Source organism: Arvicanthis niloticus, chromosome 11, assembly GCF_011762505.2.
Source record: "Arvicanthis niloticus isolate mArvNil1 chromosome 11, mArvNil1.pat.X, whole genome shotgun sequence".
In the NCBI taxonomy this organism is placed as follows: domain Eukaryota; kingdom Metazoa; phylum Chordata; class Mammalia; order Rodentia; family Muridae; genus Arvicanthis; species Arvicanthis niloticus.
The window spans coordinates 34,769,966-34,786,199 of NC_047668.1; the positions used below are offsets into that span (position 1 = coordinate 34,769,966).

Genomic DNA, 16,234 nt, shown 5'->3' on the forward strand with positions numbered 1-16,234 from the left:
ATGTGTGTGGAGAGAGTATGATAACAATATGTAGCATGGCATTAACAGTTGGGTATTTGAGTGTATACTGTTTAAGAGTTCTCTATTTAAGTCTTAAATCTTTTCTAATTCTTAGAAATTATTTCAAAATAAAATTCTGTTGGATATTTTTAGCCCTTTTTAAGGCCCAAAATGATGTGATGACTATGAAGATTCAGTCGGAGAGACTTTCTAAAGAATATGATCGACTCCTGAAAGAACATTCAGAACTTCAGGTTGGTGACGTGTATTTGTATATGTAAAGTTTTTTGAAATAATAATTACTTAAGTAAACTATGTGGATTACATGCCGTTAACAAATGCAAACAGTGTGTTTAATCCTGGCTTTATTAAATAACCAGAAAAGCCAGATTTACCTAAAGGATAAAGATTGGGCCATTATAGCCAAATGCAAGATAACCATAACATAAAGAATTACTAATATGCTGTTTTTAAAACATTCCACTTTAGTCTTAAAGAAAATAATTGAACTATAAAATAGAAGCATTGAAAAACTGATTCTGGAAAAATTTGTGTTTCACCATCTAGAATGTTTGCCATATTTGTGCCAAAGTAAGACCAAAATTTGAAGTTTCACATCAAATTACTCCAGTCTTTGTTTTTGGTATCTTAGGGGAAAGAACTATGGCAAAGAACCTGATTTACATTTCCAAAGATGAATTAAAGATTGGGAAGAGGGTCTTTGCAAAAGCGGCTATCAATTCTAAGCCATGGGTTTTCTTTCTCTGTCTCTAATTTAGCAAGAGTCAGTTCCAAACATTCATTTATAGGTAGGTTTGTCTTTTTTTCTCTTTAGCTGTCAATCACTGTCATAGTTAGGATTTTACTGCTGTGAACAGACACCCTGACCAAGGCAAGTCTTACAGTGAGTATGCTAGCTCAAGCATACTCAAACCACCAGAATCACCAACCTGAATTTATTTCCCAATCACCCTTTTTTGAGGTGAGGCCAGAGAGGGAGCTGCCAGAGATTGAATCCAGGCCTAGTGCACGATAGGCAAGTGTTTAATGTTTAAAGTTTGAGATTAAAGCCAGGTACACGCTGAGGAAAAGTGTAGGAAGAACTGATACTGAGACAGCCATGGTGTGTGAGAAATAGACATTATACCCAAATACTCGGGAACCAGACTTGGAATACCTGGATCAATCTAAATACTAGATTTATGATCCTGACGTCATCCACCTGAATGAATTCACATCTTTTATCTGTAACATTGAAACAACAATAAAGTCTTGTTCACTGGGGTGTTGAGAACTAAATGAAATGCTGGGTGCTTGGAACTTTTCCTAGCTGATACAATTAAGAAACCTAGACAGCTGTTAGCTAAGCATGGTGGCACCACCTTTAACACTAACATAGGTATGCACAAAGAAAAGAAGGGAGGGAAGAAGGGAGGAAGAAAGAGAGAGAGAAAGGAGGGAGGGAAGGAAAGAATAACAGAAGAACTCTCAATGACATCAATATTCTTTCCTCTATAGTTTTATTGACAGATTAGCTTAACCTCAGTCAGCTACTCCAGCCGTCAGTTACCTAATCAAGAAGCAATCTAACGCATACATAGACTTGTTCCCCATTCTGATATGTAGTCTGGTCTCAGGACTCTAATGGCTAACTTATGTGGTCTAGAGTAGATGTTTACATTTGTAGAGATCCTGACATTGCTGACCTCCTCAGGGTATGACAAGAACTACTCCATGACATCCTCAGTATTCAGCTGGGAAGGAAAGAAGGATTTTTCGAGGCCTCTTGTCTAAGTACATTTTGCCCTTCTTATTGTGAGGTGAGGGTATTTCTCAACCATCATGTTTTTCCACACATTTGGACAGGGAAGAGTTTTCAAGGTACCAGAAATGTTTAGACCCTAAACTGAAAACAGGAAAACAAAAAATATACCCTCAATCTTTTAATTCATTGTCCATTGCTTAATGTCTTCATTGTGGTGACACCTAATGGTAACTTTAACAGTTTGTTAGGGGTAACTCCTTAACCCCAAAGAATATGTAACACTTAAGATCCAGTCTCCTCACTATTCCCTGGGGTGGGTGTGGGGCGCTTTCAGCTTGGAGCTTCTTTGTTCATAGCAAATATATGGAAAGGTTTTATAGGTATACTCTTCCCGAGAAAATAGTTGTTGTCCATGCTTCTTTGGAAAAGAACCACATCCTAGGTGTACCAAGTGCCATGCAGTATTGATTAGAGCATTACTTGATAACACATGTAAACCTTAATCTAATACCTGTCTGTATTCTGTTTTCTAAATACTACATTTACCCAGTACACTCTGGAGAAAGCACCTGACTGATGGTCTTGTGTATGTGTTGTATTCACTTCTGTGGCAACTCAGTAAATTAAAGTATTCTACTATCTCTGTTTAGTGGACAAAGATGTAAAGAATCAAAGTGTTTTATATGATTTGCTCTGAAGCTATTGAACTAGAAAGAGCAGTTAAAGCTGGGCATCAAAGTCAGGTAATGTTTTAACAGCCTCCTCAGTAACTGGGTTCTTCAGCCTTTTCCGGTCATCGGCTGTGTATTCTTGGATCTGTTCTCTTTGTGCCCATGCTCCGTCCCATGTAGACATGTACATTTCCAGACCCTTGCTTTCTGACTTCCAGGCAGGTTTAGCCAGAGAGAGGCATTAGTAGAAAACTGAAAACGGAAAAAGAGAAAGCCCCCTAACTTCTCCTATCTTCTGCTTTAAGTGACATTTCCTTCCTGGCCTCCAGCTCCTCTCTCCCTGGTCACAGTTCCAGTGGGCAGCTTCCTTTTGCAGGTCCTCACCTGGTCATCCACTCTCAAGTCTCTGCCCATGGCTGGAGTGGTGGCTTTCTGCTGTTGCTAATGCTGTTTTGTCTGCCTACTTTCTCATTGCCTGAAAATCTAACTTCCTGAAATATCCTTTCAAGGGTTAAACAGCTCCTGGAGCCTCTGAATCATCCAGGTGCCCTAAGTCATCACTTAAATGAGAGAGGACGGAACCTTAATGAGCATCAAACCAGATCCTATTTCAAGAAAAAAACCTTAAATATTTTTAAACAAGAAAGCCTCTTTATAGCCATAAGATACTTAGTTGATACCTGGCGTCGTTGTCCACTATGAAAACCTAAGAAACATGTTGAAATTTAGATGTCATTTCATGGGCACTGGAGAAATGAATGGTTCAGTGGTTAAGAGCACTGACTGCTCTTCCACAGGACCTAGGTTCAATTCCCAGCATCTACATGGCAGCTCACAACTGTCTGTAACTCCAATATCTGACACATCCACACAGGCATACGTGCAGGCAAAACACCAATACATATAAAATAAATAAATAAACAAGTCACTTTATGGACCCATCTTCTCACAAGTGACTCTAATATTCATACTCTGACTAAGCCAAACACAACAGAAAGTCATTCTATACTATTAAGCTGAATTTAGCTTGCCCTCATGCATTTTACTTTTATGGTCAAATCACTCCTAGTAATTTAATTATATCCTAAGATTCCTTGGAAAACCTTACTATTTTTTTAATTTAATATAATTGTGATAGTTTGAATGAAATAAGTATGAACAGTTGTTAAAGAAACAAAGGTGGTAGAAAATCTGGTTCCTTTTCCGTAATCAAATCTCATTTTGCAGCTTTTAAATCCATTTGGATTTCCCCAGCTGTGGCCCCTCCCTGCTAACAGCACTAAATAAATATTAGAAATCAGTCCCTTCAGAACATGTAGTCTTTGCTTTTTCTTTTCTTTTTTTTTTAAATTTTTTTATTAGATATTTTATTTACACTTCAGATGCCATCCCCTTTCCCCATTCCCCCCTTTAGAAAACCCCTATCCCATGCCCCCTTTTCCTTTTTGCATTTATACATTTTTTTAAAATAATGTTAAGCATAAGCGTTATAAGTTTGGAATTGTTCAATCAGAGGTGTAACCCACTGACCAACCTAGATATAACAACTATCTTTGACTAGTGGAGATACATGAATATCTGCCTCCCTGTCTCCCCCCTCTTTCTCTCTTTCATCACCTAGCTTCTCCTCCCCTTCGTCTTCTCCTCTTCTTACTCCTTTTCTTCCTCTCAGTACTCCTCCTACCTTAGCTCCTCCTACACATCACCCTTCCTGTTAAAATGAAACTTTTCTCTCAAAATACAATTAGAGCATAATTATGCCAATTTGTACCAGTGAGGTACAAGATAGTCCTAATACCCAGTCCATCCCTTTGTTGACTAACCAGCACATCTGTCATCTATCCTAACTAAAACATTTAGTTCTGAACCTGGCTTTAGGATGAATGTCAGCTGACGACCATCCACTCAAATCTTTTCTCTTATGGTAAATAGCTATAAGTTTTCAACCCCGTCAGAAATCCAGAATGACTGAGTTAACTATAATTGTGGGAAGCACAAAGCATAGCTTCTAAAACTTAGCCAATTTATAGAGACCTCTGAACACCTGAAAAGCCCCTATACTACCGAACGAATCAGTCGACTATTCTGCATGTGTGTCCTTTTCTGGACAGTAATTTGTCTGTAGATGGAGAGAGGCAATTCTTGCCTAGTGGCTGTTACCACACAACTGGAGTAACTCCAAGGATGCTCAATTTCTTCTTAGAATCCACGACAGGAAGCTGTCAGGAGCAGACAGGTCTCTAATCAATATGAACATTAATATATAAATATTTGTAGCGTCAGTTCTATGGACTTCTGATGTTTTGAAAACCAACTATCCATGTAAGGTAACCTGGACTGTTGTCTGTTCACTCCTCTCAGCTATTTCTAAATAAAATATGGAAAACACCCTAACAATAAACTCAAAAATATGAATTTGCTATAGTCCCTTAACTCATAGGTTAACCGTCCCAAATCAGTTAAAAAAGTTAAAAAAGGGCTGGGTCTAGGCATTGTATTCCTAAATGTGTTATACAGGCACAATGCCCATGAGCATATCAATATTCATCTCATTTTTATATTAATAAGAGGCTCATACCAATGAAAACCTTAAATTTGAGATCAAAGTAAATTTTGTACCATTTAAGAAATTATAACTTCATCTTGATAATAATTATACAGATTTCTACCAATAGGTTATGGCTATGCAATTAGTCCTAGCTAATCCCCCCTGTTCCAACAAAACCACTACTTGTCCCTAGAAAGACAGACCATTATTAACCACATTAGTCCCCAAGCTCAGGGAATAGGGGCGCTGACTCTTCTTTAACTTCTTCAAGCTGATTAAGGGCGTTGAGATTTTAGAAGAGGGGTGGGGGGAAGAGTAAGTTGATAAGCCTCTGATGCTGTGTCTTCACTGAATCCAGATGGAATTCCAGGACATCGGAGGTTTGGGCAGGTCTGCTCAGTATGCTTGATGAGTAGATACACCAAGGCTGTGTATTCTGCAATATACAATTCTCAGAACAAGTTTTAGTATCAAGAAAAAAAAAATTTCCCACCCCCAGGGGGCTGACATTTTTTTTTAAAGATGTTGGTTCTGAAGACTTTTTTTTTTCCTGCTTGTTAAAATTGGTTGTAGTATTTACATTTCAGATTTTATCCCCTTAGCCTACTTCCTCCCACTAACCAGAAACCTCCTATCCCATCCCCCTCCTCATGCTTCTATGAGGCAGTGACCGCACCTACCCCCCCCCCACTGTCCCCTCTGCACCCTCACATTCCTCCCCCCCCCCACTGTGTGTTCATTTTTTTTTTTTTATGGGACCAAGAAACTCCTCTCCCACCTATGTCCGACAAGGCCATCCTCCCCTACATATACCTCTGGAGTCTTGGGTCCCTCCCTATGTGTTCCCAGGCTGGTGGTTTAGACCCTGGGGGGCTCTGGTTGTTTGGTATTGTTGCTTTCCACCTGGGGTAAATAACCCTTTCTGCTCCTTCAATCCTCTCACTAAGTTCTCCATTGGGAAATCCCTGATCATATCAGTGGTTAATTGTGAACATTGTCCTCTGAGTGTGTTAGTCTTTGGCTGACCTCTAAGGAGACAGCTATATCATGTTCCTCACATTATGCACTTCCAGCCATCCACAACAGTGTTTAGATTAGGTGGCTGTACATGGGGTGAATACCCAGGTGGAATGGTCTCCTGATGGCCCCTCCTTCAGTTTCTGTTCCATGTTTTGTTTCCCTATTTGCTCCCTTGAGCATTTTTGTTTCTGGTTCTAAGTAGAACTGAGGCATCCCCTCTTGGTCTTCCTTCTTCATGAGCTTCATGTGGTCTGTGGGTTGAGTCTTCGCTAATCCAAGCTTTTGGGCTAACATCTGTGGAGATATGTTTGTGTAACTCTCTTCTTTTGGGGTTTTTGGAAGATTACTTTCTTGCTTTTTCTAGGTTGTAGTTTCCCTCCTTGTGTTGGAGTTTTCCACCAATTATTCTTTGAAGTGCTGGATTTGTGTTGAGATACTGTGTAAATTTGGATTTGTCATGGAATATTTTGGTTTCTCCATCAATAATGATTGAGAGTTTTGCTGGGTATAGTAGTCTGGGCTGGCATTTGTGTTCTCTTAAGGTCTGTATGATATCGGTCCAGGATCTTCTGGCTTTTATGGTCTCTGGTGAGAAGTCTGGTGTAATTCTTATAGGTCTGCCTTTATATGTTACTTTGCCTTTTTCCCTTACTGCTTTTAGTATTTTTTCTTTGTTTTGTACATTTGATGTTTTGACTATTATATGGCGGGAAGTATTTCTTTTCTGGTCTAAACTATTTGGAGTTTTGTAAGCTTCTTGTATATTTATGGACATCTCTTTCTTTAGGTTAGGGAAGTTTTCCTCTATAATTTTGTTGAGGATATTTACTGGTCCTTTTAGTTGGGTGTCTTCCCCCTCATCTATACCTATTATCCTTAGGTTTGGCCTTCTCATTGTGTCTTGGATTTCTTGTATATTTTGGGTTAGTAGCTTTTTGTATTTTGCATTTTCTTTGACAGTTGTGTCAATGTTTTCCATGGTATCTTCTGCACATGAGATTTTCTCTTCCATCTCTTGTATTCTGTTGGTGATACTTGTGTCTATGACTCCTGATCTCTTTTTTAGGTTTTCTATCTCCAGGGTATTGTCCCTTTGTGATTTCTTTATTGTTTCTACTTCCATTTTTAGATCCTGCATGGTTCTGTTTAATTCCTTTTCCCGTTTGGTTGCATTTTCTTGCAATTCCCTAAGGGATTTTTGTGTTTCCTCTTTAAGGGTTTCTATCTGTCTACCAGTGCTCTCCTTAAGTTCTTTGAGAGTGTTATTTATGTCTTTCTTAAAGCCCTCTATCATCATCATGAGAAGTGATTTTAATTCTGATTCCTGCTTTTCTGGTGTGATGGGGTGTTCAGGGCTTGCTCTGATAGGGGAGCTGGGTTCTGATGATGCCATGTAACTTTGGTTTCTGTTGCTTACGTTCTTGCTCTTGCCTTTTGCCATCTGGTTAACTCTAGTGCTGCCTGTACTTGCTGTCTCTGACTAAAGCCTGTCTTTCTAGTTATCTAGCTTGTGTCTGATCTCCTAGGGGTCCAGATGTCTCTGTGATCTTTTCCAGCTGCACTGATTACAGTGGTACCTCTAGGATGCCTCAGGATATAGTGCCTCCAAGGTAGTAGTCTAGCTAAGTGTCTGCTGTTCTGGGTGCAGTGTCTCCTCTAGAATATCTCAGGATATGTTGTCTGAAGCTCTGAGTTCATTTGTTCCTCTGTGGCTCTGGATTGAGTGGACCTTCCAGTATGTCTCAGGTGGAATCCGGGGTCCATACAACAGCAGACCTGGCGGAGGTCTGATCCAGGCCTCAGATCTGAGAACTAGTTTCTAAGACACTGTCCAAGTTAGAGCGCCTGGGATCCCTGCTTCCTCTGGGTTCTTGGAGGTTGGGGACAGAGCTGCCACCCAAGATCTGCTCAGTGCTCTAGCCGTCTTTGCTTTTTCTTATTTGGCCTGGTTGTTATCTAGAAAAAAAAAAATCCCTGACTAGATATTATTGGCAAACCATCAGCACTTGCTAATTTTTAAATTCATTTTGGAAATCACCCTTCACATAGGAAACTGCCATGAATACTGATTTAATAGCATTTTCATTAAAACTTTGATTTATATGTAAAGTGGTCAAATATGTATAAAGGAGTAGAAGTAATATATTGCCATTCAGAATTCCTCCCCTTGTCGTAACTGATTGCTTGATGCTGTTGTTTAAAAGCACTGATACTCAGCAGTGGCCTAACCCTCGGCCGTGGACTGTCTGTAAGAGCCAGGTCTGCAGCCTCACCCCATGAGCTCTCCAGTGATAGAAACATTTGTTTCCTCAATCCAGCTCCTCGTCTAAGGTTCACTTCTATTTCATTTCCATTTAGAGCTACACTGTCATAGTCATCTTTATACCATGATCAGAAGGACCCTATGAGAAGCCGGCTCTGATTTGTGAAGGACTAACTGAGAAGGATGTGGGAGGGACAGACAGAAAGAAGGATAAGGGGAGGGAGAGCTGGCCACTGCAGTTGAACGGTCTTTGCTCTTATTTTTTGTTTTATAGTGTTTTAAGTTTCAGACTTTCTCAATCCATATTTTTACATTGTAATTCTCTAGTGACTAGCAAAATACCATTTTTATATAAGTCCTTGTATCTGTGAACTTGCTTCTTAATCTGCTTTTGTTTCCTTACAGAACCGTTCAGAAAAAGACAAGAAGAAAGGCCTGTGAACTATATAAAAGAAGATTGTGATACACCGTGTCAAAGTTCAGTTAAAAAAAAAAGCTCTGCTAGCTACTGCAGACCCACAAAGGCTATATAGTAGTGACATTTCCAAAATATTTGATAATGTTTCAGATATAAAGTATGTATTTCAGCTCTTTTGAAAAATATAAGCATGTTAAATACCATATTTCATATTGCTAATAGCATTGGTATATTATGGCTCTTTACCCATAAAAGGAAAAATTCATTCGGCAGCATTTACTTCCCAAATTAGATCTGAAGTTGCATGAAACCATTATTAGCTTTGAAAGCTTTGATGAGTTTTTAGTAATAATCAGATGGTGGTGGTGGTAAAAATGATGTGTTTGAAAACAGTACTCGGTGTCAGAAAATGTGTTCACAGGGAGGTAAGGGTAAATAACCACAAGTCGCCACTGTGCTTATAGAGAAGAGTCAGAGAACAGTGAAAACTACGGCCTTAGGGCTTTTTAAGCCTAATGATTTTACAATTTACATATGACAGCACTGTTGATAGTGTGTTGTTAGTGTGCTTCTGTGCCTATGGACTATTGACATTTGAGTAATCATATATAATCAATAGTCTATCTTTTCAAGGTCATCGGCTAATAGAATGTATGCCCATTTGCAAAACTGTCATGCCACTGAGCTGAACTTAGGCTGCACCGTGGGTTTCTCCACTTACAAAGCTTATTTGTGACGTCCAAAAAGCAGTGTTTTTATATTTGTGAATGTTACTGATTATACTGGTATTACCTCAATATACATGCACTGATACCACACAAATCTCTCTACTATGTTTCTATATTCTCAAAGTTAAATACTGGTTTTCATGCAAATATTCATGTAGAAGTAGTGATTGTAATAATATGATTTAGGTTATTTCAGTGTTTAACTGTGAAAAGCCACTTGTCTTAAAATGCTTAAATATAAAAGAAAATGTAAAATAATACTTGGAGTTTTATTCTCTAGTTTTTAATCTATAATTTCAATGCCAATTCTATGTATATTTAATTGTTCTCATTGTAAAGTGGGTTAAATGAGTAATACCTAATTGTATTTCAGATAAAAGTTAGGATTTAGTGCTAGAAAACAGACGTGAACAAGACACTCCCCAGGGTAAAAATCTGGGAGTTACACCATGTGGGCTGACACCACCATAGGTAACAAGGTGAGGGAATGAGAGGAAAACTGAGCACATGACATCTCAAACCCTCCACTTAGAAATGTCAACATGAGAGGGACTTGGCAAATATAGACACTGAGCTACTCTGCAGAAATCAGCTCTAATGTCAGAGCAACAAATTAAAGAGAAAGTGCACGGCTTTAGATGGAACTCAGAGTTAATCCCAGCTCTACCACTTGCATATTTAGTCATGTGACTTGAACAAGTTATTCAGATTCACTGGGACTCCTCCTCATTTCCAAATTGAGACTATTAATATCTGGATAAGTGTTACTATAGAAACTAACATGGTTTTCAAAGTTATCCTACAGTATAGTGTAGAACAATTCTCTTTGACAAATTCATGGATTTGAAAGTTTTACCAAAACAGCACTTTAAAGTTTACAATTAGGGGATCTTAGACCTCAACTCTCAATTTTGCAGATCTGTAATTAGATAACTCAAAAAACTGAGGAATTTTCCTGGGCAAAGTAGAAAAGAAAGTCAAAGTCAGATTTAGGAACTGAAAATGGAGGTATCCTAGTTCCCTGGGTATTACTTATTTTACTTTACAAACTAGTTTGTTAACCCTTAAACAATGCCACATTTGTATAAGTACACTGGTGACATGACCACTGCAGGTTTGGTTAAGGAGGAGGGTTTTAGTGTAGATATGAGGAAGAGAACAGCCAGACGTCTAGAAGAGTCTAGAGCAGAATGAGAAAGTAGTAGACAGAATATGAGCAGTAAACAGGAACTGGCCAGGACTCTCAGGGAGCCTGCCAGGAGGCCAGCATGCACTTCACACAGAGAGCCCTTTGTCCCTTCTGCCAGTGAGTGACAAGGTTACTGCTTCTTTTTGTTGTTGTTGTTTTGGTTTTTTTTTTTTTTTTTTTTTTTTTTTTTTTTTTTTTTTTGAGATAAGGTTTCTCTGTTAGCCCTGGCTGTCCTGGAACTCACTCTACTAGACAGAGATGTGCCTGCCTCTGCCTCCCAAGTGCTAGGACTAAAGGCATGTGCCACCACCACCTGGCTGTATTTGCCTCTTTTGATAGAGGGGAACCAGGTTTGTAAGTTCCTCAGAAATGCTGTTTTTTGTCTTAACTTCCATAATTTGGAGGAGATGGAGTTTCCTTTGGATCTGACAATATACAGCCAAGGTTTGAACCTGAGAGTATGAAAGAGTTCTTCCTACTACCTTCCTTTCCTGTGTTGGTATTTAGCAAATCCTATACGTAGCCTGTGGGTTTAGGCACCCCCATATTAAATCATTTCTCATAGTGATGACTTTGTGTCCCAGGCTGTTTGTTATCTTCGCCTTTCGCATCATAGTCATAAAAATTTGTCAAACTTTCTCTCTACCTGTAATTTGCCTGAGGCTCTGGTCCGTAAGAAGCAGCACATGATAAGCAGAGCTGCACAGTAGAATTGACCGGAGTCATTCTTGGTGTTGTCCTGTTCTCTCTGTGACCCCAACATTTGTAACCACATTCCTGCTTTATTTCTTAGTGTCCAAGCTCTCCTGTGGTTATTTATCCCACCACTTTAGGGACTAGAAGCACTTCTAGGGACATAGTTCTTGTCCTGATTCATGAATCCTGCAGTTAAGACAACCTCCTGGTCTCCCTGCACCTTCTCTTAATCCTCTCATATATGCACACTTGGTAGCCACCTAATTGAAAAAAAAAAAAAAAAAAAAAAAAAAAAAAAAAAAAAAAAAAAAAAAAAAAAAAAAACCAAACATCTTGTCATTTCTAGTTCAAAGACTTCCAGTTATTCCTCATTCTTCATTGCACTTAAGATTAAACCCCCAGGATCTCACCAGGCCTCCGACCTGTTGATGACAGGTTCTCCTACCCTGCCAAACACACCAGCATTTTAATCTTGGTACAGGCCACAGTTTTTCCCTGAGGAGACTTTTGCATACGTGCAAAATATATTGCAGCTTCTTACTCTTATTTTCATTGCGATGCATATTGCCTGAGATGATCTCACTAATGACTAACAGTTCCTGAACACAGTAAATGAGTGCAGCTTAAAGGGGAGGGAGAATGCTCTAAAATACTTGGCAATACCTAAAAACATGCTTGGTCATCAAAATGACTCTGGTGGGCAGAGGCCAGAAATGCTGCTAACTTACTCTGCAATGCAGAGGGTATCCATTCACAGCAGAATCAGACTGAAAATGTCCATACCACCAAGGCTGAGCTATCTATTTCTTTGAATACAGGCAAAAATAGGAATGTCACATAGTGGCAAGCTCTTTTTTCTTCCTCGGTCTTGCTTCCTAAAACAATGCTATCTTAGATTATGACATCAGGTTCAGTCAGAATGGAGGAACAAGATGAACGAAAGCTGTGTTGCTAACAGTGTCATACATGTCCTGAAGTTCTGCTCAGTACGTGTTTGAATAAATGGATAGATATCTTTGTCTTTCCCAACATCCTCAACATCAGTAATATATGTCTACACACGTGTGGTGGGTGTGCACACATACACAACACACAAAGCCACATGTGTGTACGGGAGTATATGTATATAATACACAGCACCACTAGCTTTTGTTTGTATCTTGCCTTTTATTTGAGTATCTCAGTTAAAGATTACAGCTGCTCAAGACTCTGATTTTCAGTGTTTTATGTTTTACTTTATTATTAGTCATTAGCATTATACAGTGTATCCAACCTACTCTTCTGTGCTTCACACCATAGGAGCATACAAGAGAAATAACTATGGCCTGACTCTTGTGTTTAGTGTCATGTGCACCACAAGGACAGCAGCATTTCAAGTACCACAGATAAAATGTGTGACATGTAACTCTAATAAACTAGGGAAAAGTTGTTTCCTGGTTTTGGTGATCAGCATACTTCCTAGATTTGAACAAAATGTGTTTGAAGCTTAGGCTTTGCCTCCCCCCACCCCCCCCACCCCCCCCACCCCCCGTGTCTTCGTGGTTTAGGCAGATTTCTCCAAGCATTGAATGCTCCTTCGGAAATCTCTGTTCTCCCAGCAGCACCGCCTAGCAAAGAATTTGTCTCTCCCAAGGGCTGCCAACTTCCTGGAGCACAATGATACCTGGAGCACCACTTCTTAGCTGAGGGCTTCCTGGAATAATCTTCCACAAATGCCTACGGAATGGAAAATGAACAAGTTTTTTTCAAGTTATTTTTCTTCCCCTTGAAACAAAAGCAGTATATAGAAAATACAGACACTTCAGGGAAATGTTATCAGTGGTTAATTCACATATGTAAATATATAAATACTGTTATATGAGATCATGCTTGTGTCTGATACTGTCTGACTTTTCTATATCAAATATTCTACAAACATTTACAGTCTACCTTTCATAGGTTAAATAAACATTATCTGATGGGTACGAATTTTCCAGAATTACCCAGGCGCTTTTGTTAGCAATGATACTGAACATAACCAGTTGGAACATGAAACCAGAAAAAGATTGAGGCCTTTTTTCTCTGGAATCTATAGGACACAAGTTACATACAACATACAATGACTACCTGGGTTCCAATCCTATTTTATCATCCTAAGTCCTCCTATTTTTAAAGTGATTAAGACTACAATCACAGACTTCCTGATAATATGAGTCCATCCACAAAGAACTTCAGCCTCTGGTGACAAACTAAATGTCCAGTGTCAAACTGTTATTTTTTAAAAAGAAAAAAGAATCTTACAATTTATAGAATAGTAGTTAAAGTGAAAAAAATTCTAAAGATATATGGCAGTATCCCCTAGAAGCCTAGCACTTGGGAGACTGAGACAGAAGGATTAGTTTGAGGCCAGCCTCAGCTACATAACTGAGCTGTATTGAAACTGGTAGGAAATGTAGAGCCGTAGTCCTGTGTAATAAAACTACACTATGGTGAAAGTGCTAGGCCATTTATGATGACTGCTCCTAATCGTGGGCAGCCGTCTGCCTGCCACATATTTTGTTCCAGTGCACACAAAGCACAGTGCCATCTTGGTTTATGTAAGAAATAAATGTTTACCTAGTTAAATTCTGTTCAGATGTATTCTTCCTATTCCCTGTCTTTCAGTAACATATTGTCTTAAGATTATGACAGGATGTGGTATAATTTTGACAAATCCTAAAATATTAATCAATCCTTATTTTGAACACTGGTATGTTTACCTTCAGATCACATAGACATATTTAATATTTTGGAAGAGCCTGGTTCTGGGGTATTCATTAGCTACTTTTTTCTGCCAATCTCTCTCTCTCTCTCTCTCTCTCTCTCTCTCTCTCTCTCTCTCTCTCCTCTCCCTCTCACATGCATATACACACTATGTATGGAGAGAGAGAGAGAGAGAGAGAGAGAGAGAGAGAGAGAGAGAGAGAGAGAGAGAGAGAAGGGTTTTTGGTTTTTTATTTCTGGTAACCTAGAATAGTTAACACTTGAACCCTGAAACACATTTGGAACCATATTCATTTGTTGAACATTTCATAGCACAGACCTTTAGTCCTAGTCCTGGGGGTAACCTAGGAGGATAATAAATTTAAGGATAAACTTATAATATGGACTTCATAGCAAGACCCTGTCTCAAAACAACAACAAAAATCAACAGAAAATTACCAAAACAAAGCATGAATGAAGATTTACTCAGAACTGACAACAAAGTATTAGATCATTACAGGTTCTGATACTTGTAAGATCTTTTAGGGCACTTAATCAAAGTATTTCCTGGTTGCAATCTGGCTTCCCTTTTATGACTTCAGTGCAGTACCACTCCAGCACCCAAAGGGATCTTTGTATTCAGAGCCCTGAAGCTTAGACTTCATTGCCTCCATGTAAATCTTCCTAGAGGTAGAAAATGGGAAAGTTAATGAAATTAACACCAAAAACCTGAACTGCACTTTAGATTTATAATAAGCATATTGATTTCCTGCTGGTGTCATAGGTACCCCTTAGTGATTCAAGAAAGACATTAATTCATTATCTTGAAGTTCTAAAGGTCAGAAGTCCAAAATCAGTCTTATGAGGCTGAGCCAGGCTACCCAAAGCCTTGGTTCTCTCCATCTTAGCCAACAGTAAAGCAAGCCTTCAAAGCATCCTTTCACTGAATTTTTCTGTCTCCTTCCACACTTAGGAACTCCTGTAATTACATTAGACCAATACAGATAACCTAGGATAATGTATTATAAAGTCATCTGATGAGCCCTGGTTTCCATTTGTGTGTGTCTTACGGTTTTATTGCTGTGGAGAGATGCCATGGCTGTGGCAACTCTTATAAAGAAAAGCATTTAACTAGGGCTTGCTTACAGTCTCAGAAGTTTTAGTTCATTGTCATCATGACTGGAAGCATGGCAGCACACAGGCAGACATGGTACTGGAGAAGTAGCTGAGTGCTCTACATCTGGATCCACAGGAAACACAGAGAAAGAGAAACCTCAAAGCCCACCCCCAGTGGCACACTTCAATAAGACCATACCTACTCCAACAGGTCACTCCTCCTAACTCCTCTCACGTAGATCCACTCCCTGGTCCTCAGTAGGTGTGTAGCCATGCCTTAATTCAGAAATTCATTCAGTCCAACTTCAAAAGTCCTCATAGTCTATTACACTCTCAATAATATAAAAATCTAAAAGTTCGAAGTCTCTTCTGACAAGGTAGTCAGTCTCTTAACTGTAACCCCCTATAAAATCAAAATTAAAAAGGAGTTAACATACTTCCAGCATAGATGGCACAGAGCATACCTTACCATTCCAAAAGGAAGGAAAGGGAACAGAGAGAGGAAATACTGGACTAAAGCAAGACTGAAAGCCCTCAGGGTAAACTCCAAATTCTACATTTTTATGTCTGATGTCAAAGCACTGCTCAGATATCCATCTCAACAAGGTCAGCTTTGTTGACTGTGACATACTTCTCTTCCCTAGAATGGTGCTACACCCCATCTGTCTATAGTTTGCCTCAGTAACTATCTCACAAACAAGCCCCAGTGACTTTCTATAACCCCTTTATTGTATCCTTGACTGTAATGCCAGAATCATCATGACTGAGGCTGCTGCTTGTTGGGATAGAACTTAGCCCCTCATTCAAATCCATTTTCACCAGCTTTCTAGTTTTGATGGTTTGCTTCATTGCTGTAGCTTTTCTTTAATTCTTTTTTGTAAGTTAGAAACCTACTCTCTTTATTCCATTTAACATCAGGATTTTCTTTAAGATTTCTATCTCCTTGAGCACAGGTCTTAGTTCCATTACACTTCTTGATGCTCCTTATCTCCTTAAACTATACATTTTGTATTTTTCCTTCCTCAGCTTGATCCTTCTTATTATAGATCTGCATAGGAGTGACCACTGATAACCACATGACACAGTCAATATTACACTG

General features: G+C 39.0%; 1 protein-coding gene across 2 annotated transcripts in view; it reads left to right on the plus strand.

Annotated features, from left to right (window-relative positions):
- Nucleotides 1-11,170, plus strand: part of Bcap29 (B cell receptor associated protein 29) — a 42,608-nt gene extending 31,438 nt beyond the window's left edge. Inside the window, exons 7-8 of one of the 2 annotated variants that reach the window (XM_034514193.2) lie at nucleotides 154-254; nucleotides 8,673-11,170. In XM_034514193.2, coding sequence (XP_034370084.1) covers nucleotides 154-254; nucleotides 8,673-8,708 — 137 coding nt within the window. In that variant the 3' untranslated portion in view covers nucleotides 8,709-11,170. The remainder of the gene's footprint in view (nucleotides 1-153; nucleotides 255-8,672) is intronic. The other variant, XM_034514194.2, reaches the window with a different exon arrangement.
- Nucleotides 11,171-16,234: the final 5,064 nt, after the last annotated feature.